The 25,736-nt window shown below is 43.5% G+C and overlaps 1 protein-coding gene across 2 annotated transcripts in view; it reads right to left on the reverse strand.

Moving 5' to 3' along the window:
• Positions 1-25,736, reverse strand: part of LOC110538828 (glutamate receptor ionotropic, kainate 2) — a 254,022-nt gene that overhangs the window by 23,296 nt on the left and 204,990 nt on the right. For both annotated transcript variants that reach the window (XM_036943381.2, XM_036943390.2), the window contains exon 15: positions 21,159-21,384. In XM_036943381.2, the coding sequence (XP_036799276.1) occupies positions 21,159-21,384 (226 nt within the window). The remainder of the gene's footprint in view (positions 1-21,158; positions 21,385-25,736) is intronic.

The raw sequence follows: 25,736 nt of genomic DNA on the forward strand, positions 1-25,736 counted from the left end.
GTTGAGGGGAAAACAACTCTACATAACAATAGCCAGCTTGGTGTTGAGAGAGGAAAACAACTCTCCAGAACTATAGCCAGCTTGTGTTAAGGAGAGGGGAAAACCACTCTTCAGAACTATATCCAGCTTGGTGTTAATAAGGAGAGGGGAAAACAACTCTTCAGAAGTATAGCCAGCTTGTGTTGAGGAGAGACGAAAACAACTCTTCAGAACTATAGCCAGCTTGGTGTTGAGGAGAAGGCAAAACAACTCTTTGAACTTTAGCCAGCTTGTGTTGAGGAGAGGGGAAAACAACTCTTCAGAACTATAGCCAGCTTGTGTTGAGGAGAGGGGAAAACAACTCTTCAGAACTATAGCCAGCTCGTGTTAAGGAGAGGGGAAAACAGCTATTTAGAACTATATCCAGCTTGTGTTGAGGGGAAAACAACTCTTCAGAACTATAGCCAGCTTGGTGTTGAGGAGAGACATAAACAACTCTTCAGAACTATAGCCAGCTTGGTGTTGAGAGAGGAAAACAACTCTTCAGAACTATAGCCAGCTTGGTGTTGAGGAGAAGGCAAAACAACTCTTTGAACTTTAGCCAGCTTGTGTTGAGGACAGGGGAAAACAACTCTTCAGAACTATAGCCAGCTTGTGTTGAGGAGAGGGGAAAACCACTCTTCAGAACTATATCCAGCTTGGTGTTAATAAGGAGAGGGGAAAACAACTCTTCAGAACTATAGCCAGCTTGTGTTGAGGAGAGACGAAAACAACTCTTCAGAACTATAGCCAGCTTGGTGTTGAGAGAGGAAAACAACTCTTCAGAACTATAGCCAGCTTGGTGTTGAGGAGAGGGGAAAACAACTCTTCAGAACTATGGCCAGCTTGGTGTTGAGGAGAGGGGAAAACAACTGTTCAGAACTATAGCCAGCTTGTGTTGAGGAAAGGGGAAAACAATTCTTCAGAACTATAGCCAGCTAGCTTGGTGTTAAGGAGAGGGGAAAACAACTCTTCAGAACTATAGCCAGCTTGGTGTTGAGGGGAAAACAACTCTGCAGACCTATAGCCAGCTCGGTGTTGAGGGGAAAACAACTCTTCAGAACTATAGCCAGCTTGGTGTTGAGGGGAAAACAACTCTACAGAACTATAGCCAGCTTGGTGTTGAGTAGAAGGCAAAACAACTCTTCAGAACTATAGCCAGCTTGGTGTTGAGGAGAGACGTAAACAACTCTTCAGAACTATAGCCAGCTTGGTGTTGAGAGAGGAAAACAACTCTTCAGAACTATAGCCAGCTTGGTGTTGAGGAGAAGGCAAAACAACTCTTTGAACTTTAGCCAGCTTGTGTTGAGGACAGGGGAAAACAACTCTTCAGAACTATAGCCAGCTTGTGTTGAGGAGAGGGGAAAACCACTCTTCAGAACTATATCCAGCTTGGTGTTAATAAGGAGAGGGGAAAACAACTCTTCAGAACTATAGCCAGCTTGTGTTGAGGAGAGACGAAAACAACTCTTCAGAACTATAGCCAGCTTGGTGTTGAGAGAGGAAAACAACTCTTCAGAACTATAGCCAGCTTGGTGTTGAGGAGAAGGCAAAACAACTCTTCAGAACTTTAGCCAGCTTGTGTTGAGGAGAGGGGAAAACAACTATTTAGAACTATATCCAGCTTGTGTTGAGGGGAAAACAACTCTTCAGAACTATATCCAGCTTGTGTTGAGGAGAGGGGAAAACAACTCTTCAGAACTATATCCAGCTTGTGTTGAGAGGGGAAAACAACTCTTCAGAACTATATCCAGCTTGGTGTTAATAAGGAGAGGGGAAAACAACTCTTCAGAACTATAGCCAGCTTGGTGTTGAGAGAGGAAAACAACTCTTCAGAACTATAGCCAGCTTGGTGTTGAGGAGAAGGCAAAACAACTATTTGAACATTAGCCAGCTTTGTGTTGAGGAGAGGGGAAAACAACTCTTCAGAACTATATCCAGCTTGTGTTGAGGAGAGGGAAAAACAACTCTTCAGAACTATAGCCAGCCTGGTGTTGAGGAGAGGGGAAAATAACTCTTCAGAACTATATCCAGCTTGTGTTGAGGAGAGGGAAAAACAACTCTTCAGAACTATAGCCAGCCTGGTGTTGAGGATTGGGGAAAACAACTCTTCAGAATTAAAGCCAGCTAGCTTGGTGTTAAGGAGAGGGGAAAACAACTCTTCAGAACTATAGCCAGCTTGGTGTTGAGGGGAAAACAACTCTACATAACAATAGCCAGCTTGGTGTTGAGAGAGGAAAACAACTCTCCAGAACTATAGCCAGCTTGGTGTTGAGGGGAAAACAACTCTACATAACAATAGCCAGCTTGGTGTTGAGAGAGGAAAACAACTCTCCAGAACTATAGCCAGCTTGTGTTAAGGAGAGGGGAAAACCACTCTTCAGAACTATATCCAGCTTGGTGTTAATAAGGAGAGGGGAAAACAACTCTTCAGAAGTATAGCCAGCTTGTGTTGAGGAGAGACGAAAACAACTCTTCAGAACTATAGCCAGCTTGGTGTTGAGGAGAAGGCAAAACAACTCTTTGAACTTTAGCCAGCTTGTGTTGAGGAGAGGGGAAAACAACTCTTCAGAACTATAGCCAGCTTGTGTTGAGGAGAGGGGAAAACAACTCTTCAGAACTATAGCCAGCTCGTGTTAAGGAGAGGGGAAAACAGCTATTTAGAACTATATCCAGCTTGTGTTGAGGGGAAAACAACTCTTCAGAACTATAGCCAGCTTGGTGTTGAGGAGAGACATAAACAACTCTTCAGAACTATAGCCAGCTTGGTGTTGAGAGAGGAAAACAACTCTTCAGAACTATAGCCAGCTTGGTGTTGAGGAGAAGGCAAAACAACTCTTTGAACTTTAGCCAGCTTGTGTTGAGGACAGGGGAAAACAACTCTTCAGAACTATAGCCAGCTTGTGTTGAGGAGAGGGGAAAACCACTCTTCAGAACTATATCCAGCTTGGTGTTAATAAGGAGAGGGGAAAACAACTCTTCAGAACTATAGCCAGCTTGTGTTGAGGAGAGACGAAAACAACTCTTCAGAACTATAGCCAGCTTGGTGTTGAGAGAGGAAAACAACTCTTCAGAACTATAGCCAGCTTGGTGTTGAGGAGAAGGCAAAACAACTCTTCAGAACTTTAGCCAGCTTGTGTTGAGGAGAGGGGAAAACAACTATTTAGAACTATATCCAGCTTGTGTTGAGGGGAAAACAACTCTTCAGAACTATATCCAGCTTGTGTTGAGGAGAGGGGAAAACAACTCTTCAGAACTATATCCAGCTTGTGTTGAGAGGGGAAAACAACTCTTCAGAACTATATCCAGCTTGGTGTTAATAAGGAGAGGGGAAAACAACTCTTCAGAACTATAGCCAGCTTGGTGTTGAGAGAGGAAAACAACTCTTCAGAACTATAGCCAGCTTGGTGTTGAGGAGAAGGCAAAACAACTATTTGAACATTAGCCAGCTTTGTGTTGAGGAGAGGGGAAAACAACTCTTCAGAACTATATCCAGCTTGTGTTGAGGAGAGGGAAAAACAACTCTTCAGAACTATAGCCAGCCTGGTGTTGAGGAGAGGGGAAAATAACTCTTCAGAACTATATCCAGCTTGTGTTGAGGAGAGGGAAAAACAACTCTTCAGAACTATAGCCAGCCTGGTGTTGAGGATTGGGGAAAACAACTCTTCAGAATTAAAGCCAGCTAGCTTGGTGTTAAGGAGAGGGGAAAACAACTCTTCAGAACTATAGCCAGCTTGGTGTTGAGGGGAAAACAACTCTACATAACAATAGCCAGCTTGGTGTTGAGAGAGGAAAACAACTCTCCAGAACTATAGCCAGCTTGGTGTTGAGGAGAGGTGAAAACAACTCTTCAGAACTATAGCCAGCTTGTGTTGAGGAAAGGGGAAAACAACTCTTCAGAACTATAGCCAGCTTGGTGTTGAGCAGAGGGGAAAACAACTCTTCAGAATTAAAGCCAGCTAGCTTGGTGTTAAGGAGAGGGGAAAACAACTCTTCAGAACTATTGCCAGCTTGGTGTTGAGGGGAAAACAACTCTACATAACGATAGCCAGCTTGGTGTTGAGAGAGGAAAACAACTCTCCAGAACTATAGCCAGCTTGTGTTAAGGAGAGGGGAAAACCACTCTTCAGAACTATATCCAGCTTGGTGTTAATAAGGAGAGGGGAAAACAACTCTTCAGAAGTATAGCCAGCTTGTGTTGAGGAGAGACGAAAACAACTCTTCAGAACTATAGCCAGCTTGGTGTTGAGGAGAAGGCAAAACAACTCTTTGAACTTTAGCCAGCTTGTGTTGAGGAGAGGGGAAAACAACTCTTCAGAACTATAGCCAGCTTGTGTTGAGGAGAGGGGAAAACAACTCTTCAGAACTATAGCCAGCTCGTGTTAAGGAGAGAGGAAAACAGCTATTTAGAACTATATCCAGCTTGTGTTGAGGGGAAAACAACTCTTCAGAACTATATACAGCTTGTGTTGAGGAGAGGGGAAAACAACTCTTCAGAACTATAGCCAGCTTGTGTTGAGGAGAGACGAAAACAACTCTTCAGAACTATAGCCAGCTTGGTGTTGAGAGAGGAAGACAACTCTTCAGAACTATAGCCAGCTTGGTGTTGAGAAGAAGGCAAAACAACTATTTGAACATTAGCCAGCTTTGTGTTGAGGAGAGGGGAAAACAACTCTTCAGAACTATACCCGGCTTATGTTAAGGAGAGGGGAAAACAACTCTTCAGAACTATAGCCAACCTGGTGTTGAGGAGAGGGGAAAACAACTCTTCAGAACTATAGCCAGCTTGGTGTTGAGGAGAGACGAAAACAACTCTGAAGAACTATAGCCAGCTTGGTGTTGAGAGAGGAAAACAACTCTTCAGAACTATAGCCAGCTTGTGTTGAGGAGAGACATAAACAACTCTTCTGAACTATAGCCAGCTTGTGTTAAGGAGAGGGGAAAACAACTCTTCAGAATTATACCCAGCTAGCTTGGTGTTAAGGAGAGGGGAAAACAACTCTTCAGAACTATAGCCAGCTTGGTGTTGACGGGAAAACAACTCTTCAGAACTATATCCAGCTTGGTGTTGAGGAGAGACCAAAACAACTCTTCTGAACTATAGCCAGCTTGTTTTAAGGAGAGGGGAAAACAACTCTTCAGAACTATAGCCAGTTTGGTGTTGAGGAGAGACCAAAACAACTCGTCTGAACTATAGCCAGCTTGTGTTAAGGAGAGGGGAAAACAACTCTTCAGAATTATAGCCAGCTAGCTTGGTGTTAAGGAGAGGGGAAAACAACTCTTCAGAACTATAGCCAGCTTGGTGTTGAGGGGAAAACAACTCTACAGAACTATAGCCAGCTTGGTGTTGAGGAGAGACCAAAACAACTCTTCAGAACTATAGCCAGCTTGGTGTTGAGGAGAGGGGAAAACAACTCTTCAGAACTATAGCCAGCTTGGTGTTGAGGAGAGACGAAAACAACTCTTCAGAACTATAGCCAGTTTGGTGATGAGGAGTGACCAAAACAACTCTTCTGAACTATAGCCAGCTTGTGTTGAGGGGAAAACAACTCTACAGAACTATAGCCAGCTTGGTGTTGAGGAGAGACCAAAACAACTCTTCTGAACTATATCCAGCTTGTGTTAAGGAGAGGGGAAAACAACTCTTCAGAATTATAGCCAGCTAGCTTGGTGTTAAGGAAAGGGGAAAACAACTCTTCAGAACTATAGCCAGCTTGGTGTTGAGGGGAAAACAACTCTTCAGAACTATAGCCAGCTTGTGTTGAGGAGAGAGGAAAATAACTCTTCAGAACTATAGCCAGCTTGGTGTTGAGGGGAAAACAACTCTACAGAACTATAGCCAGCTTGGTGTTGAGGAGAGACCAAAACAACTCTTCTGAACTATATCCAGCTTGTGTTAAGGAGAGGGGAAAACAACTCTTCAGAATTATAGCCAGCTAGCTTGGTGTTAAGGAAAGGGGAAAACAAATCTTCAGAACTATAGCCAGCTTGGTGTTGAGGGGAAAACAACTCTTCAGAACTATAGCCAGCTTGTGTTGAGGAGAGGGGAAAACAACTCTTCAGAACTATATCCAGCTTGGTGTTAATAAGGAGAAGGGAAAACAACTCTTCAGAACTATAGCCAGCTTGTGTTGAGGAGAGACGAAAACAACTCTTCAGAACTATAGACAGCTTGTGTTGAGGAGAGAGGAAAACAACTCTTTAGAACTATAGCCAGCTTGGTGTTGAGGAGAGGGGAAACAACTCTTCAGAACTATAGCCAGCTTGGTGTTGAGGAGAGGGGAAAACAACTCTTCAGAACTATATCCAGCTTGTGTTGAGGGGAAAACAACTCTTCAGAACTATAGCCAGCTTGTGTTGAGGAGAGGGGAAAACAACTCTTCAGAACTATATCCAGCTTGGTGTTAATAAGGAGAGGGGAAAACAACTCTTCAGAACTATAGCCAGCTTGTGTTGAGGAGAGACGAAAACAACTCTTCAGAACTATAGCCAGCTTGTGTTGAGGAGAGAGGAAAACAACTCTTCAGAACTATAGCCAGCTTGGTGTTGAGGAGAGGGGAAACAACTCTTCAGAACTATAGCCAGCTTGGTGTTGAGGAGAGGGGAAAACAACTCTTCAGAACTATATCCAGCTTGTGTTGAGGGGAAAACAACTCTTCAGAACTATATCCAGCTTGTGTTGAGGAGAGGGGAAAATAACTCTTCAGAACTATATCCAGCTTGTGTTGAGGAGAGGGGAAAACAACTCTTCAGAACTATATCCAGCTTGGTGTTAATAAGGAGAGGGGAAAACAACTCTTCAGAACTATATCCAGCTTGGTGTTAATAAGGAGAGGGGAAAACAACTCTTCAGAACTATAGCCAGCTTGTGTTGAGGAGAGACGAAAACAACTCTTCAGAACTATAGCAAACTTGGTGTTGAGAGAGGAAAACAACTCTTCAGAACTATAGCCAGCTTGGTGTTGAGGAGAAGGCAAAACAACTCTTTGAACTTTAGCCAGCTTGTGTTGAGGAGAGGGGAAAACAACTCTTTAGAACTATAGCCAGCTTGGTGTTGAGAGAGGAAAACAACTCTCCAGAACTATAGTCAGCTTGGTGTTGAGAGAGGAAAACAACTCTTCAGAACTATAGCCAGCTTGTGTTAAGGAGAGGGGAAAACAACTATTTAGAACTATATCCAGCTTGTGTTGAGGAGAGGGGAAAAAAAACTCTTCAGAACTATATCCAGCTTGTGTTGAGGAGAGGGGATAACAACTCTTCAGAACTATAGCCAGGTTGGTGTTGAGAGAGGAAAACAACTCTTCAGAACTATAGCCAGCTTGGTGTTGAGGAGAGGGGAAAACAACTCTTCTGAACTATAGCCAGCTTGTGTTAAGGAGAGGGGAAAACAACTCTTCAGAATTATAGCCAGCTAGCTTGGTGTTAAGGAGAGGGGAAAACAACTCTTCAGAACTATAACCAGCTTGGTGTTGAGGGGAAAACAACTCTACAGAACTATAGCCAGCTTGGTGTTGAGGAGAGACCAAAACAACTCTTCAGAACTATAGCCAGCTTGGTGTTGAGGAGAGGGGAAAACAACTCTTCAGAACTATAGCCAGCTTGGTGTTGAGGAGAGACGAAAACAACTCTTCAGAACTATAGCCAGTTTGGTGTTGAGGAGTGACCAAAACAACTCTTCTGAACTATAGCCAGCTTGTGTTAAGGAGAGGGGAAAACAACTCTTCAGAATTATAGCCAGCTAGCTTGGTGTTAAGGAGAGGGGAAAACAACTCTTCAGAACTATAGCCAGCTTGGTGTTGAGGGGAAAACAACTCTACAGAACTATAGCCAGCTTGGTGTTGAGGAGAGACGAAAACAACTCTTCAGAACTATAGACAGCTTGTGTTGAGGAGAGAGGAAAACAACTCTTTAGAACTATAGCCAGCTTGGTGTTGAGGAGAGGGGAAACAACTCTTCAGAACTATAGCCAGCTTGGTGTTGAGGAGAGGGGAAAACAACTCTTCAGAACTATATCCAGCTTGTGTTGAGGGGAAAACAACTCTTCAGAACTATAGCCAGCTTGTGTTGAGGAGAGGGGAAAACAACTCTTCAGAACTATATCCAGCTTGGTGTTAATAAGGAGAGGGGAAAACAACTCTTCAGAACTATAGCCAGCTTGTGTTGAGGAGAGACGAAAACAACTCTTCAGAACTATAGCCAGCTTGTGTTGAGGAGAGAGGAAAACAACTCTTCAGAACTATAGCCAGCTTGGTGTTGAGGAGAGGGGAAACAACTCTTCAGAACTATAGCCAGCTTGGTGTTGAGGAGAGGGGAAAACAACTCTTCAGAACTATATCCAGCTTGTGTTGAGGGGAAAACAACTCTTCAGAACTATATCCAGCTTGTGTTGAGGAGAGGGGAAAATAACTCTTCAGAACTATATCCAGCTTGTGTTGAGGAGAGGGGAAAACAACTCTTCAGAACTATATCCAGCTTGGTGTTAATAAGGAGAGGGGAAAACAACTCTTCAGAACTATATCCAGCTTGGTGTTAATAAGGAGAGGGGAAAACAACTCTTCAGAACTATAGCCAGCTTGTGTTGAGGAGAGACGAAAACAACTCTTCAGAACTATAGCAAGCTTGGTGTTGAGAGAGGAAAACAACTCTTCAGAACTATAGCCAGCTTGGTGTTGAGGAGAAGGCAAAACAACTCTTTGAACTTTAGCCAGCTTGTGTTGAGGAGAGGGGAAAACAACTCTTTAGAACTATAGCCAGCTTGGTGTTGAGAGAGGAAAACAACTCTCCAGAACTATAGTCAGCTTGGTGTTGAGAGAGGAAAACAACTCTTCAGAACTATAGCCAGCTTGTGTTAAGGAGAGGGGAAAACAACTATTTAGAACTATATCCAGCTTGTGTTGAGGAGAGGGGAAAAAAAACTCTTCAGAACTATATCCAGCTTGTGTTGAGGAGAGGGGATAACAACTCTTCAGAACTATAGCCAGGTTGGTGTTGAGAGAGGAAAACAACTCTTCAGAACTATAGCCAGCTTGGTGTTGAGGAGAGGGGAAAACAACTCTTCTGAACTATAGCCAGCTTGTGTTAAGGAGAGGGGAAAACAACTCTTCAGAATTATAGCCAGCTAGCTTGGTGTTAAGGAGAGGGGAAAACAACTCTTCAGAACTATAACCAGCTTGGTGTTGAGGGGAAAACAACTCTACAGAACTATAGCCAGCTTGGTGTTGAGGAGAGACCAAAACAACTCTTCAGAACTATAGCCAGCTTGGTGTTGAGGAGAGGGGAAAACAACTCTTCAGAACTATAGCCAGCTTGGTGTTGAGGAGAGACGAAAACAACTCTTCAGAACTATAGCCAGTTTGGTGTTGAGGAGTGACCAAAACAACTCTTCTGAACTATAGCCAGCTTGTGTTAAGGAGAGGGGAAAACAACTCTTCAGAATTATAGCCAGCTAGCTTGGTGTTAAGGAGAGGGGAAAACAACTCTTCAGAACTATAGCCAGCTTGGTGTTGAGGGGAAAACAACTCTACAGAACTATAGCCAGCTTGGTGTTGAGGAGAGACCAAAACAACTCTTCAGAACTATAGCCAGCTTGTGTTAAGGAAAGGGGAAAACAACTCTTCAGAACTATACCCAATTTGGTGTTGAGAGAGGAAAACAACTCTTCAGAACTATAGCCAGCTTGGTGTTGAGGAGAGGGGAAAACAACTCTTCAGAACTATATCCAGCTTGTGTTGAGGAAAGGGGAAAACAACTATTCAGAACTATAGCCAGCTAGCTTTGTGTTAAGGAGAGGGGAAAACAACTCTTCAGAACTATAGCCAGCTTGGTGTTGAGGGGAAAACAACTCTACAGAACTATGGCCAGCTTGGTGTTGAGGGGAAAACAACTCTTCAGAACTATAGCCAGCTTGGTGTTGACGGGAAAACAACTCTACAGAACTATAGCCAGCTTGGTGTTGAGGAGAAGGCAAAACAACTCTTCAGAACTATAGCCAGCTTGGTGTTGAGGAGAGGGGAAAACAACTCTTTAGAACTATAGCCAGCTTGAGTTAAGGAGAGGGGAAAACAACTCTTCAGAACTATAGCCAGCTTGGTGTTGAGGAGAGACGTAAACAACTCTTCAGAACTATTGCCAGCTTGGTGTTGAGGAGAGGGGAAAACAACTCATCAGAACTACAGCCAGCTTGGTGTTAAGGAGAGACGTAAACAACTCTTCAGAACTATTGCCAGCTTGGTGTTGAGGAGAGGGGAAAACAACTCTTCAGAACTACAGCCAGCTTGGTGTTAAGGAGAGGGGAAAACAACTCTTTAGAACTATAGCCAGCTTGGTGTTGAGGAGAGACGAAAACAACTCTTCAGAACTATAGCCAGCTTGGTGTTGAGAGAGGAAAACAACTCTTCAGAACTATAGCCAGCTTGTGTTGAGGAGAGGGGAAAACAACTATTTAGAACTATATCCAGCTTGTGTTGAGGAGAGGGGAAAAAAAACTCTTCAGAACTATATCCAGCTTGTGTTGAGGAGAGGGGATAACAACTCTTCAGAAATATAGCCAGCTTGGTGTTGAGAGAGGAAAACAACTCTTCAGAACTATAGCCAGCTTGGTGTTGAGGAGAGGGGAAAACAACTCTTCAGAACTATAGCCAGTTTGGTGTTGAGGAGTGACCAAAACAACTCTTCTGAACTATAGCCAGCTTGGTGTTGAGGAGAGACGTAAACAACTCTTCAGAACTATTGCCAGCTTGGTGTTGAGGAGAGGGGAAAACAACTCTTCAGAACTACAGCCAGCTTGGTGTTAAGGAGAGACGTAAACAACTCTTCAGAACTATTGCCAGCTTGGTGTTGAGGAGAGGGGAAAACAACTCTTCAGAACTACAGCCAGCTTGGTGTTAAGGAGAGGGGAAAACAACTCTTTAGAACTATAGCCAGCTTGGTGTTGAGGAGAGACGAAAACAACTCTTCAGAACTATAGCCAGCTTGGTGTTGAGAGAGGGGAAAAAACTCTTTAGAGCTATAGCCAGCTTGTGTTAAGGAGAGGGGAAAACAACTCTTCAGAACTATATCCAGCTTGTGTTGAGGAGAGGGGAAAAACAACTCTTCAGAACTATAGCCAGCTTGGTGTTGAGAGAGGGAAACAACTCTTCAGAACTACAGCCAGCTTGGTGTTGAGGAGAGACGTAAACAACTCTTCAGAACTATAGCCAGCTTGGTGTTGAGGAGAGGGGAAAACAACTCTTCAGAACTATATCCAGCTTGTGTTGAGGAAAGGGGAAAACAACTATTCAGAACTATAGCCAGCTAGCTTTGTGTTAAGGAGAGGGGAAAACAACTCTTCAGAACTATAGCCAGCTTGGTGTTGAGGGGAAAACAACTCTACAGAACTATGGCCAGCTTGGTGTTGAGGGGAAAACAACTCTTCAGAACTATAGCCAGCTTGGTGTTGACGGGAAAACAACTCTACAGAACTATAGCCAGCTTGGTGTTGAGGAGAAGGCAAAACAACTCTTCAGAACTATAGCCAGCTTGGTGTTGAGGAGAGGGGAAAACAACTCTTTAGAACTATAGCCAGCTTGAGTTAAGGAGAGGGGAAAACAACTCTTCAGAACTATAGCCAGCTTGGTGTTGAGGAGAGACGTAAACAACTCTTCAGAACTATTGCCAGCTTGGTGTTGAGGAGAGGGGAAAACAACTCTTCAGAACTACAGCCAGCTTGGTGTTAAGGAGAGACGTAAACAACTCTTCAGAACTATTGCCAGCTTGGTGTTGAGGAGAGGGGAAAACAACTCTTCAGAACTACAGCCAGCTTGGTGTTAAGGAGAGGGGAAAACAACTCTTTAGAACTATAGCCAGCTTGGTGTTGAGGAGAGACGAAAACAACTCTTCAGAACTATAGCCAGCTTGGTGTTGAGAGAGGGGAAAAAACTCTTTAGAGCTATAGCCAGCTTGTGTTAAGGAGAGGGCAAAACAACTCTTCAGAACTATAGCCAGCTTGGTGTTGAGGAGAGGGGAAAACAACTCTTTAGAACTATAGCCAGCTTGAGTTAAGGAGAGGGGAAAACAACTCTTCAGAACTATAGCCAGCTTGGTGTTGAGGAGAGACGTAAACAACTCTTCAGAACTATTGCCAGCTTGGTGTTGAGGAGAGGGGAAAACAACTCTTCAGAACTACAGCCAGCTTGGTGTTAAGGAGAGACGTAAACAACTCTTCAGAACTATTGCCAGCTTGGTGTTGAGGAGAGGGGAAAACAACTCTTCAGAACTACAGCCAGCTTGGTGTTAAGGAGAGGGGAAAACAACTCTTTAGAACTATAGCCAGCTTGGTGTTGAGGAGAGACGAAAACAACTCTTCAGAACTATAGCCAGCTTGGTGTTGAGAGAGGGGAAAAAACTCTTTAGAGCTATAGCCAGCTTGTGTTAAGGAGAGGGGAAAACAACTCTTCAGAACTATAGCCAGCTTGGTGTTGAGGAGAGGGGAAAACAACTCTTTAGAACTATAGCCAGCTTGAGTTAAGGAGAGGGGAAAACAACTCTTCAGAACTATAGCCAGCTTGGTGTTGAGGAGAGACGTAAACAACTCTTCAGAACTATTGCCAGCTTGGTGTTGAGGAGAGGGGAAAACAACTCTTCAGAACTACAGCCAGCTTGGTGTTAAGGAGAGACGTAAACAACTCTTCAGAACTATTGCCAGCTTGGTGTTGAGGAGAGGGGAAAACAACTCTTCAGAACTACAGCCAGCTTGGTGTTAAGGAGAGGGGAAAACAACTCTTTAGAACTATAGCCAGCTTGGTGTTGAGGAGAGACGAAAACAACTCTTCAGAACTATAGCCAGCTTGGTGTTGAGAGAGGGGAAAAAACTCTTTAGAGCTATAGCCAGCTTGTGTTAAGGAGAGGGGAAAACAACTCTTCAGAACTATATCCAGCTTGTGTTGAGGAGAGGGGAAAAACAACTCTTCAGAACTATAGCCAGCTTGGTGTTGAGAGAGGGAAACAACTCTTCAGAACTACAGCCAGCTTGGTGTTGAGGAGAGACGTAAACAACTCTTCAGAACTATAGCCAGCTTGGTGTTGAGGAGAGGGGAAAACAACTCTTCAGAACTATATCCAGCTTGTGTTGAGGAAAGGGGAAAACAACTATTCAGAACTATAGCCAGCTAGCTTTGTGTTAAGGAGAGGGGAAAACAACTCTTCAGAACTATAGCCAGCTTGGTGTTGAGGGGAAAACAACTCTACAGAACTATGGCCAGCTTGGTGTTGAGGGGAAAACAACTCTTCAGAACTATAGCCAGCTTGGTGTTGACGGGAAAACAACTCTACAGAACTATAGCCAGCTTGGTGTTGAGGAGAAGGCAAAACAACTCTTCAGAACTATAGCCAGCTTGGTGTTGAGGAGAGGGGAAAACAACTCTTTAGAACTATAGCCAGCTTGAGTTAAGGAGAGGGGAAAACAACTCTTCAGAACTATAGCCAGCTTGGTGTTGAGGAGAGACGTAAACAACTCTTCAGAACTATTGCCAGCTTGGTGTTGAGGAGAGGGGAAAACAACTCTTCAGAACTACAGCCAGCTTGGTGTTAAGGAGAGACGTAAACAACTCTTCAGAACTATTGCCAGCTTGGTGTTGAGGAGAGGGGAAAACAACTCTTCAGAACTACAGCCAGCTTGGTGTTAAGGAGAGGGGAAAACAACTCTTTAGAACTATAGCCAGCTTGGTGTTGAGGAGAGACGAAAACAACTCTTCAGAACTATAGCCAGCTTGGTGTTGAGAGAGGAAAACAACTCTTCAGAACTATAGCCAGCTTGTGTTGAGGAGAGGGGAAAACAACTATTTAGAACTATATCCAGCTTGTGTTGAGGAGAGGGGAAAAAAAACTCTTCAGAACTATATCCAGCTTGTGTTGAGGAGAGGGGATAACAACTCTTCAGAAATATAGCCAGCTTGGTGTTGAGAGAGGAAAACAACTCTTCAGAACTATAGCCAGCTTGGTGTTGAGGAGAGGGGAAAACAACTCTTCAGAACTATAGCCAGTTTGGTGTTGAGGAGTGACCAAAACAACTCTTCTGAACTATAGCCAGCTTGGTGTTGAGGAGAGACGTAAACAACTCTTCAGAACTATTGCCAGCTTGGTGTTGAGGAGAGGGGAAAACAACTCTTCAGAACTACAGCCAGCTTGGTGTTAAGGAGAGACGTAAACAACTCTTCAGAACTATTGCCAGCTTGGTGTTGAGGAGAGGGGAAAACAACTCTTCAGAACTACAGCCAGCTTGGTGTTAAGGAGAGGGGAAAACAACTCTTTAGAACTATAGCCAGCTTGGTGTTGAGGAGAGACGAAAACAACTCTTCAGAACTATAGCCAGCTTGGTGTTGAGAGAGGGGAAAAAACTCTTTAGAGCTATAGCCAGCTTGTGTTAAGGAGAGGGGAAAACAACTCTTCAGAACTATATCCAGCTTGTGTTGAGGAGAGGGGAAAAACAACTCTTCAGAACTATAGCCAGCTTGGTGTTGAGAGAGGGAAACAACTCTTCAGAACTACAGCCAGCTTGGTGTTGAGGAGAGACGTAAACAACTCTTCAGAACTATAGCCAGCTTGGTGTTGAGGAGAGAGGAAAACAACTCTTCAGAACTATAGCCAGCTTGGTGTTGAGGAGAGACGTAAACAACTCTTCAGAACTATAGCCAGCTTGGTGTTGAGGAGAGGGGAAAACAACTATTTAGAACTATAGCCAGCTTGGTGTTGAGGAGAGGGGAAAACAACTCTTCAGAACTATATCCAGCTTGGTGTTGAGGAGAGTTGAAAACAACTCTTCAGAACTCTAGCCAGCTCGGTGTTGAGGAGAGGGGAAAACAACTATTCAGAGCTATAGCCAGCTTGTGTTAAGGAGAGGGGAAAACAACTCTTCAGAACTATATCCAGCTTGGTGTTGAGGAGAGTTGAAAACAACTCTTCAGAACTATAGCCAGCTTGGTGTTAAGGAGAGACCAAAACAACTCTTCAGAACTATAGCCAGCTTGGTGTTGAGGAGAGGGGAACATAACTCTTCAGAATTATAGCCAGCTTGCTTGTGTTAAGGAGAGGGCAAAACAACTATTTAGAACTATAGCCAGCTTGTGTTAAGGAGAGGGGAAAACAACTATTTAGAACTATAGCCTGCTTGGTGTTGAGGAGAGGGGAAAACAACTCTTCAGAACTATAGCCAGCTTGGTGTTGAGGGGAAAACAAGTCTTTAGAACTATAGCCAGCTTGGTGTTGAGGAGAGACCAAAACAACTCTTCAGAACTCTAGCCAGCTTGGTGTTGAGGAGAGGGGAAAACAACTCTTCAGAACTATAGCCAGCTTGGTGTTAAGGAGAGGGGAAAACAACTCTTCAGAACTATAGATGGCTTGTGTTGAGGAGAGGGGAGAACAACTCTTCAGAACTATAGCCAGCTTGTGTTGAGGAGAGGGGAAAACAACTCTTCAGAACTATAGATGGCTTGGTGTTGAGGAGAGGGGAAAACAACTCTTCAGAACTATAGATGGCTTGTGTTGAGGAGAGGGGAGAACAACTCTTCAGAACTATAGATGGCTTGTGTTGAGGAGAGGGGAGAACAACACATGGAGATTGCCTGATGAATATTAAGTATCAAGGCTGTTTGTTGAGAAGCAGCCATGCAGGGAACAATACAATGCTACTTGTTAGTATGTATGAGGACCAATACTACAGCAGCAGGAGCTGGGCAGACAAAAAGGCACGCAGTGATTGACAATCTCCATAGTAACACTTCCTCACTGTGCTGTTGCTATGCCTGAAGAGCAGAGAACAGTTGTGCTGCGATCACCAGGCCACCTCTGAATACTTTTAGATGTGTTATGTCCTTCATCGTCAGCTCAAGGCTTTGTGTGTGTGTCTCTCTCTCTTTTTTATCAGATCAACAACAGACAGGCAGAGCCCAGCGTACATGTTTCAAAACATCTATCCCCATGGTGATAACTAATGTGAAACACGCAGCACTAACTCTCGTATAATTAATTTCCATCTAAATATATTTATCTTCAGGGGTCACATTCATACAACAGCTACTGTAGCTAGCCCTGTGTGTGTCAGATCACTCACTAATGTAGCTAGCCATGTTTGTGTCAGATCACTCACTACTGTAGCTAGCCCTGTTTGTGTCAGATAACTCACTACTGTAGCTAGCCCTGTTTGTGTCAGATTACTCACTACAGTAGCTAGCCCTGTGTGTGTCAGATCACTCACTACTGTAGCTAGCCCTGTGTGTGTCAGATCGCTTACTACTGTAGCTAGCCCTGTGTGTGTCAGATCACTCACTACTGTAGCTGGCTCTGTGTGTGTGTCAGATCACTCACTACTGTAGCTGGCTCTGTGTGTGTCAGATCACTCACTACTGTAGCTAGCCCTGTGTGTGTCAGATCACTCACAACTGTAGCTAGCCCTGTTTGTGTCAGATCAGTAACTGCCGTAGCTTGCCATGTGTGTGACAGACCACTCACTACTGTAGCTAGCCCTGTGTGTCAGATCACTCACAACTGTAGCTAGCCCTGTTTGTGTCAGATCAGTAACTGCTGTAGCTAGCCCTGTTTGTGTCAGATCACTCACTACCGTAGCTAGCCCTGTTTGTGACAGATCACTCACTACTGTAGCTAGCCCTGTGTGTGACAGATCACTCACTACTGTAGCTAGCCCTGTGTGTGTCAGATCACTCACTCGCTACCTGCAGCCCTAGGACTGAGGAAATTAAGGAAAATGCAGCCCTGAAATACCAGCCAGAGCCAGGTCTAGGGTAGCAAAACAAAATGAGAAACCCCAGAGAACCCAGAATGGGGAGAAATTAATATGAGGATTTTCTGATCCAGCAAAGCTCCAGCATGATATCACATTGTGCAGGCTCAGTTTGTGGCTGGTTTAATCATTCAATTCTGTTAATTGAACAGCACTGCTGCAGAGGCCAAACATAAATATTCTGCAGGGCAATGGAACATGGCATTTCAGTAGAATCTAGAATGTCATTGTCTGCACTTAATAATCCTCCATAACAACTAAATGGACAGTGAAATCATGTGGTTGTGGTCCAACTGTCTTTAGATAATGATTTCTGCATACCCTCTCACAATGTGAAGGATGATGACAAGCGTAAGCTACCCGAACAACAACATGTATGTCATTTGATGAATTCCCTGCTTGATTTGAATTGTGGCTTACTCCAATGTGTGCAAAGGTATTGCAACGTTTCTTGAAAAAATGTGATAAAATAGTTCAAGTTAACTAACATGGACATGTGTTGGCAGTAGCCTGATATCACTATAGAGTCCACAGAATCTTTGTATTGTGGTTAATATATACGGGGTATTCTCTTGTTTCTTCCAATGACGAGACAGGTGAAGAAGCGGTTAGAAAATGGAAATGAAGTACTCTCTTTCTGTTGAGTCTTACTGGGTGAGAGATGGAGGAGAAAGTTCAGCACCGCTGTGTTTCTCAGTGATAAACAGAATATGTCAATGTGAGGAGCTGAAAACAGGCCCTCTCAACATGGCGTAGCCATTCATGTCGTCTTAATTCTCCAACTGAAGAAACATAGGAGAGGGAACTGACAGACCATCGTGAATCCAGGATAAGACACATAGCTGTAATCTGTCAGATCAAAGGGAGTAATAGCACACCAATCTCTAATGCATTGTGTCTCCACAAAACAGCATGGAAAATGTTCCTGGCACGCTCAAGTACATGTCGTATTTTTATCCCTGTTCTAAGATTTTGTTTTCCTTCTTTGTAATACAGCTCCAGATTTGTTTTGCATGTTAAGTCGATCAGGGGGAAATATAAAAGAGAGGAAATGGATGTGTGTAAATATTTAAAATTATTACTTTCAGGCCCTACAATTACCTCTAAATGTCTGGAGAATACTGTTATTATCAAAACATTTCTGCAAACATATTCCACCCTGTGCTTGATTGTGCTCTCATATACTTTCTGGTAAACTGTAGTTCACAGACTCTTCTAGACTGACATCTTCATTCCGCCCCAGCTAGGTCTGTCATATTTTCTCCAATTGTCCTCATACCCCATATCCCTCTCCTCTCTCTTTTTGCTGTACAGGACTAGGACAGGATGGTCACTGCTCAAACAGCAGGCGGGTCCCGCCCTCGGAGATGTCCCATTTCCCAGCATTCCATTCAGGTCTTACAGAGATGTTCTCTGTCGTTTATGATCCGGAGCTAAACGACCCACCATCGCGACAACTTCCCCGCACTGCACGGCACCAAACGCCAGCCTGATGACATGCAAAATATACACTTCCCTAATACTGTAAGAGATTAAGAAGGCCTAATGAAACAAAATGAAAATTGATAGCAAAGAGAAAGAGGAAGAGAAAGAGAGATAGAGAGAGAGAGACGGCGGCAAAGACAGAGATAGGCAGGGGGGAGAGAGTCAGAGAGAGAGATAGACGAGGGAAGGAAGGAGGACAGAGACAAAGCCTCCTGAGATATGGATGTATGAAGCAGAGGAAATAACAGTTTACTCACAAGCGGCCGAGTGGCACGAGTCGCATAAACAAACCTGTGACAGATGTTTGATACGCTGCTGTGCATGACTCCACTTAATGGCCTCTCCAAGGAGGACGTCCATACACACACATTAAAGGCTGAGCGGGGAGATCTATCCCCATAGGTACAATAGGACTACGGTCACTATGGGGCTTCACTCTCTAATGTGGACACACAGCTACACAGCTCCCGTGTCCCTCCCCCTTCCACTCCACCTTATGTAGGCCAACAACAATCCCCTTTAGATACAACTTCACAATGGTCCTACTTTCATCTGTTTTCAGCTAATATCATCAGCTACCAGATGCATATACTTCGCTCTGGTCTACTCTCCTCTTCGATGGGCTAAATGTTATACTCTGAATTAACCGCCGTTGCCAATGCAGTAAATATCCCATTAGAGTTAGAGAGGGATAACATCTGGACGGCCGTGCTAACTAACACTAACTCTGTCCATTACAGTGCAGACTTGGGGAGCGGCTGCCAGAGGGACTCAGAACCAAATACACCCAGGTACTAATGCAGGCAGACAACTCCTCTCTGTTAAAGTCAATGAGATATATGCTAAATGGCCAGGCTGTATGGGAATACAGGACACATATGGTAACGGGTACTAAAAGGGTAGGATTAGCAATTTAAATGCCTTGTTCTCTGCTCCGTGTGAATGGGCCACAAGGGAGTGATGATGCTAAACATCCTTTTTTCAGCACGGACCGACAATGTGTGCGATGCACAACCTAACCCTTTGCCTGACAAACACATACACACACACATACGGAGAAACGTATTTGGAAACCCGCACACACTTAATACAAATGCACACACATGAACACCATATGTGCACATGCACAGACATACACTCACACTCGTATACGCACACGCGCACACACACACAACAACAAACCCATTCCTGCATTGTTCCTCACAAATGCATCACAATCCATAGAGCATATTCCATTCCAGCTGTCGCCAACACCCTGGTCACACATATTGTTATAGGACAAATCACACAGGAAACACAATCACACAGAGAAAACACACCCACTGTGCTGCTCTCTCATACAGTCACTTACTGGGTTTATTATAGATGTGCTTTCTGACCGAGAAATACGTCAAACATACACAAATGGAGCCAATAGCCACTGATGTTATAAAGGACAGAATGATCCATCCTCTTAGGGAAATGGGACACACCGTGTTGTATTCTCTAAAGGCATGTGTCCTGCTGCATATTGAACAATGTGTTAGACAACAAGCTAAATAACAGGGAGACTGTTACACCAAAACATTTTAGAGTTCATTTACATAGCGTATAAAAGCCACAATTCCCAAACATAGAAAGAAAGACAACCTCCACTTCCCAGTCTCCCTAAATAAATACAAAAACACCCAGCATCCTTTGCATGCAGGTCATTGTGTTAAGTTGTCTTGTAGGGACGCCCCAGAGCAATCTTCCCTTTATAACCCAGGTACTTACAAGGAGTTTTTCCTATTCATTTGTGGCAGCCATTGCCGGGGGCTGCATGTGTAACAGGATTAAGACAATCTGCTGCTGAGCTCCATAATCAAATCCTGCACCTCCGCACACAACGTGTAAATTAGCCTGCCACCACCCAACACCCTCTCCATTCATTTATTTATTTATGTCAGATATTTCATCAGCTGTTTGGCCCCTAAGGGTCCATGGGTGCTTACACATTCTCTGTCACACACACACACACACACACACACACACACACACACACACACACACACACACGGAGCCATGGCTTACATGACGAAAGATGATGTTCAGAAGGACTGGCAGAAGCTTACTTAGCGAGCCCCATTAGTGCAAGGGAGTCATTCTGTTTGAAAAGCCAGAGAGAGCAAATCTGATATTTGATATTGATTATTGTACTACAGTGTTGAGGGAGCTAGCACACAAGCATTTCACTGCACATTTTATACCTGCTGTAAACTGTGAACCTGACCAATACAATTAGATTTGATCCATACAGCGGTTTCCCATTATAGATTAGTGTGCTCGATTATTGAATAATATGAAAGCATTATATATGTAGTATGTTTGCTGTGTTATTAAATGATAAACATGTTATAGCGTAGTGGGCTGTGTTATTAAATGATAAACATGCTATAGCGTAGTGGGCTGTGTTATGAAATGATAAACATGCTATAGTGTAGTGGGCTGTGTTATTAAATGATAAACATGCTATAGTGTAGTGGGCTGTGTTATTAAATGATAAACATGCTATAGCGTAGTGGGCTGTGTTATGAAATGATAAACATGCTATAGTGTAGTGGGCTGTGTTATGAAATGATAAACATGCTATAGTGTAGTGGGCTGTGTTATGAAATGATAAACATGCTATAGTGTAGTGGGCTGTGTTATTAAACAGCAAAATAAACCTTATCTTAATGCAGGGTGCTATGATACTGAATGTTATTGCATGGGTCATGTCTCAGGGTTATGGAGAATGTACTGTGGGTGGGAGTATGGCTCAGTCTTTTGTCCTAACTGTCGAAATAGGCGAGAGTAGTTACAGAAATTGTGGTTGAGAACTAGATATATGTGTGTGTTGTACTATGTTGAGAGGAGGACGTACCCATGGGGGTTCCCACACCGTAGGCTTTGGAGTCGATGAGACCCCCTATCTGCGTAAGGTTGCAGTTGCGCTGGGTGACAAACTCGATGGTGGTGGACTCCATGAGGAAGGCGTAGTCCGAGGTGAGAACTCGGTGGATCCCTTCGTCAATATCCTTCACCATCACAGAGTGCCTCCGACTGCTCATAAACTCCCACATCTTGTCGTATGTGGAGATCTTGGTTTTCTACACAGCAAGGAAGAAACAGAGAGAATGATGACTGTTAGGATACGATTCAATAATGTCATAAAAGGAGTTGGAGGAGAGTCAGTCTTGATAGTTATATTCCTGGTGTGATTAATGTGTAAAACAGACATTTATACAGTAGTACCGATGCACACACATACTCTAAATCAATCAAAACAGAATGTTATTTCAAAAGCTAGATATATCATGGTGAAATCATAAATATTGGTCAGGATCATCTCCTATCAAAAGCTGTGCATGTGAGGTTGAACAAATTGGAATGAGCTCAGAAGGAAAGTACATTTAATCAGTGCAGATATAAAAAAATATTCTCATCAGTTTGTGATGCAGAAAAAGAGACCTTTCTCTAAAATATAGATTCTCCAATGACACCAAGGTTGGCAGAGAGACAAACACACAGACAAGCAGAGAGAGGTTAAATAGAACACTAATTTAAACACCAGGCATGTTTTCATTCCTAAGCCTGGAACACAATTTACATGCAATTACTTTTTAAATGTCATTATGAAAACATGTCCTTTATTGTTGAGAGACTTTCTGGTGTTGCTTTTCTCCCTCATTTAATAATTATCTCGTACTGAGCAGACAGAGAGAGAGAGAGAGAGAGAGAGAGAGAGAGAGAGAGAGATAGAGAGACAGAGACAGAGACAGAGACAGAGAGAGAGAGAGAGAGAGAGAGAGAGAGAGAGAGACAGAGACAGAGACAGAGACAGAGAGAGAGAGAGAGAGAGAGAGAGAGAGAGAGAGAGACAGAGACAGAGAGAGAGAGAGAGAGAGAGAGAGAGAGAGGGAGGGAGGGAGACAGAGATAGACGAAGCAATAGAGTAAAACATGCTAATGACTGTAACCACCCTCACAAAATGGCAATCTAAAGAATATCTAATAATTACAGCTCTACAGCAATTATGAACTATACAGCAAAAGTACATACTGAACAACTCAACAGAAAGTATTAATATGAACCTATTATGTGTAGTGATATAAGTTGTTAGTAGTAGTAGTAGTAGTAGTAGTAGTACCAGTAAAATTATAATAGCATTAGGATTATCAATCAATTGCATTTCTGTAGTTAGTTAATATTGTGTATCAGTAAGAGCAGTAGTAGTCTTTCTCCAGCTGTAAAGTCAGTGAAGACTCAGGGGTGTGTGTGATACTCTCCCATAGCCCAGAGATTTGAAGGCATTTTTGAAGGCATTTGAAACCTAATTAAGTCACATCTTCCAAGGTCCCGCCCGCCATTATTGTGTGTAATGACTTTTTGTGGCTGGTCGATATTTTAGATCAACTGGGTGATTTGCGAAGTGCCTATCAGAATCTTTTGGAGTCACCCTTGACAAATCAGGCGATTGAGCATGCAAGCTACAGACTGCTGATAAGGCAGGGGCACTGGCTCTGAATACATGGACGGGGAGGCAGATAACCACATAGTTAGCTAACACTAACTCACACAGGATAGTACAGAGGTGGGCTTCCCTCAGAACCACCGGCGACTACAAAAGACCTGCACTGATCACACACAGCTAATGAGATATTTGGAAGAAGACTAACAGGTATCGAGATCATTGAAGTTTAACCCTGGTCACAAACAGCTGTTCAATTGGAATTAATTAAATGAGAGAGCATTTGCAGAGCTTATATTTGAAAAGTTGGTATATTTATATTTGTGAGAAAGTAACTTAAGTAGATATGAACGACAGTTCGAATTACAAGAGTTTTTATAGAACTAAAAAGTGTTTTGGACTCACCTCTTCTTTGCCTCTCCCCTCCTCAAACTGTCTATTTTTTAAATTAGGTTTTCATCTCTTCTTACTTGGCCTCTCTGTTTTCAGAATCACACATTCCTCTTGGTGGAGACGTGCGTTTCCATGTCTCCGCTGGGCGCCGGGGATGATTAGAACACTGCTCTGCCTAACCCTTAGATCATGCTGAAGTGGCTGAAGATTAGCACCGCTACAATCTAACGTTACTCCGGGATCCAGATCTGTTCAAAAGCCTGTTATAATCATTCACTATGCTATGCAACGCACTCCCAAACAGAATCATCATCATTGTTCCCAGAAAAACGTGTCTTTTTCCATCTCTCTCACACATAATACCTCCTTCTCTACCGTGAAATTCGAACTCAAGTGCTGAATGAATGAATGGACCTCCACACCAGGTGGTGTCAGAGGAAGGCCCTATGGCACCTTTCTCTGTCAAAGACCCCAGTCATAGACTGTTCTCTCTACTACCGCATGCAAGCGGTACCGGAACACCAAGTCTAGGACCAAAAGGCTTCTCAACAGCTTTTACACCCAAGCCATGAGACTCCTGAACAGGTAATCAAATGGCTACCCGGACTATTTGCATTGTCCCCTCCCAACCCCTCTTTTTACCCTGCTGCTACTGTGTCTGTTTATCATATATGCATAGTCACTTTAACTATACATTAATGTACATACTACCTCAATTAGCCCGACTAACCGGTGCCCCCGCACATTGGCTACACGGACTATCTGCATTGTGTCCCGCCACCCGCCACTCACCAACCGCCCAACCCCTCTTTTACGCTACTGCTACTCTGTTCACTTTAACCATACCTACATGTACATACTACCTCAATTAGCCCGACTAACCGGTGCCTGTATATAGCTTCGTTACTGTATATAGCCTTGCTACTGTTATTTTTAACTGTCTTTTTACTGTTGTTTTTTATTTATTTACTTACCTATTGTTCACCTAATACCTATTTTTATTTAAAACTTAAATTGCACTGTTAGTTAGAGCCTGTAAGTACGAATTTCACTGTAAGGTCTACACCGGTGGTATTTGGCGCACGTGAGAAATCAACTTTTATTTTATTCAAATGGCACACAGTCACGTCTTAACCACTATTGAATGATCAGAGTTGAGAAGGAGAGAACAGGCGGTAAAACCATGATCAATCATGATAATGCCGTGATGGGGATTGCCAATGAGGTATCTTACCATCGTTTGCAGACGACACAACAGTGGTAGGCTTGATTACCAACAACGACGAGACGGCCTACAGGGAGGAGGTGAGGGCCCTCGGAGAGTGGTGTCAGGAAAATAACTTCAACAAAACAAATGAGATGATTGTGCACTACAGGAAACAGCAGAGGGAGCACCCCCCTATCCACATCGATGGGACAGTAGTGGAGAGGGTAGTCAGTTTTAAGTTCCTCGGGCGTACACATCACGGACAAACTGAATTGGTCCACCCATACAGACAGCGTCGTGAAGAAGGCGCAGCAGCGCCTCTTCAACCTCAGGAGGCTGAAGAAATTCGGCTTGTCACCAAAAGCACTCACAAACTTCTACAGATGCACAATCGAAAGCATCCTGTTGGGCTGTATCATCGCCTGGTACGGCAACTGCTCCGCCCACAACCGTAAGGCTCTCCAGGGGGTAGTGAGGTCTGCACAACGCATCACCGGGGGCAAACTACCTGCCCTCCAGGACACCTACACCACCCGATGTCACAGGAAGGCCATAAAGATAATCAAGGACAACAACCACCCGAGCCACTGCCTGTTCACCCCACTATCATCCAGAAGGCGAGTTCAGTACAGGTACATCAAAGCAGGGACCGAGAGACTGAAAAACAGCTTCTATCTCAAGACCATCAGACTGTTAAACAGCCACCACTAACATTGAGTGGCTGCTCCCAACACACTGACTCAACTCCAGCCACTTTAATAATGGGAATTGAAGGAAATTGATGTAAAATATATCACAAGCCACTTTAAACAAGGCTACTTAATATACTGTTTACATACCCTACATTATTTATCGCATATGTATACGTATATACTGTACTCTATATCATCTACTGCATCTTTATGTAATACATGTATCACTAGCCACTTTAAACTATGCCACTTTTGTTTACATACTGTACCCTACATTACTCATCTCACATGTATATACTGTACTCGATACCATATACTGCATCTTGCCTATGCAGTTCTGTACCATCACTCATTCATATATCTTTATGTATTCTTTATCCCTTTACACTTGTGTGTATAAGGTAGCTGTTGTGAAATTGTTAGGTTAGATTACTCGTTGGTTATTACTGCATTGTCGGAACTAGAAGCACAAGCATTTCTCTACACTCGCATTAACATCTGCTAACCATGTGTATGTGACAAATACATTTGATTTGATTAGATTAGTGCTTGAGTGAATAATCATTGCTAAAGTGAGTTGAATATGGGTTTTGATTGAGATGTGTGATTTTGCAGTTCATATGCTGTTGGCTACACTGATCTGGTTCAGACCAGAGTTGTCTGGGGGATTCTGTTGCCTATAGTAACACAAGAGGAAAA

This window comes from Oncorhynchus mykiss, chromosome 2 (assembly GCF_057628025.1).
Source record: "Oncorhynchus mykiss isolate SJ-2025 chromosome 2, ASM5762802v1, whole genome shotgun sequence".
Classification (NCBI taxonomy): Eukaryota; Metazoa; Chordata; class Actinopteri; order Salmoniformes; family Salmonidae; genus Oncorhynchus; species Oncorhynchus mykiss.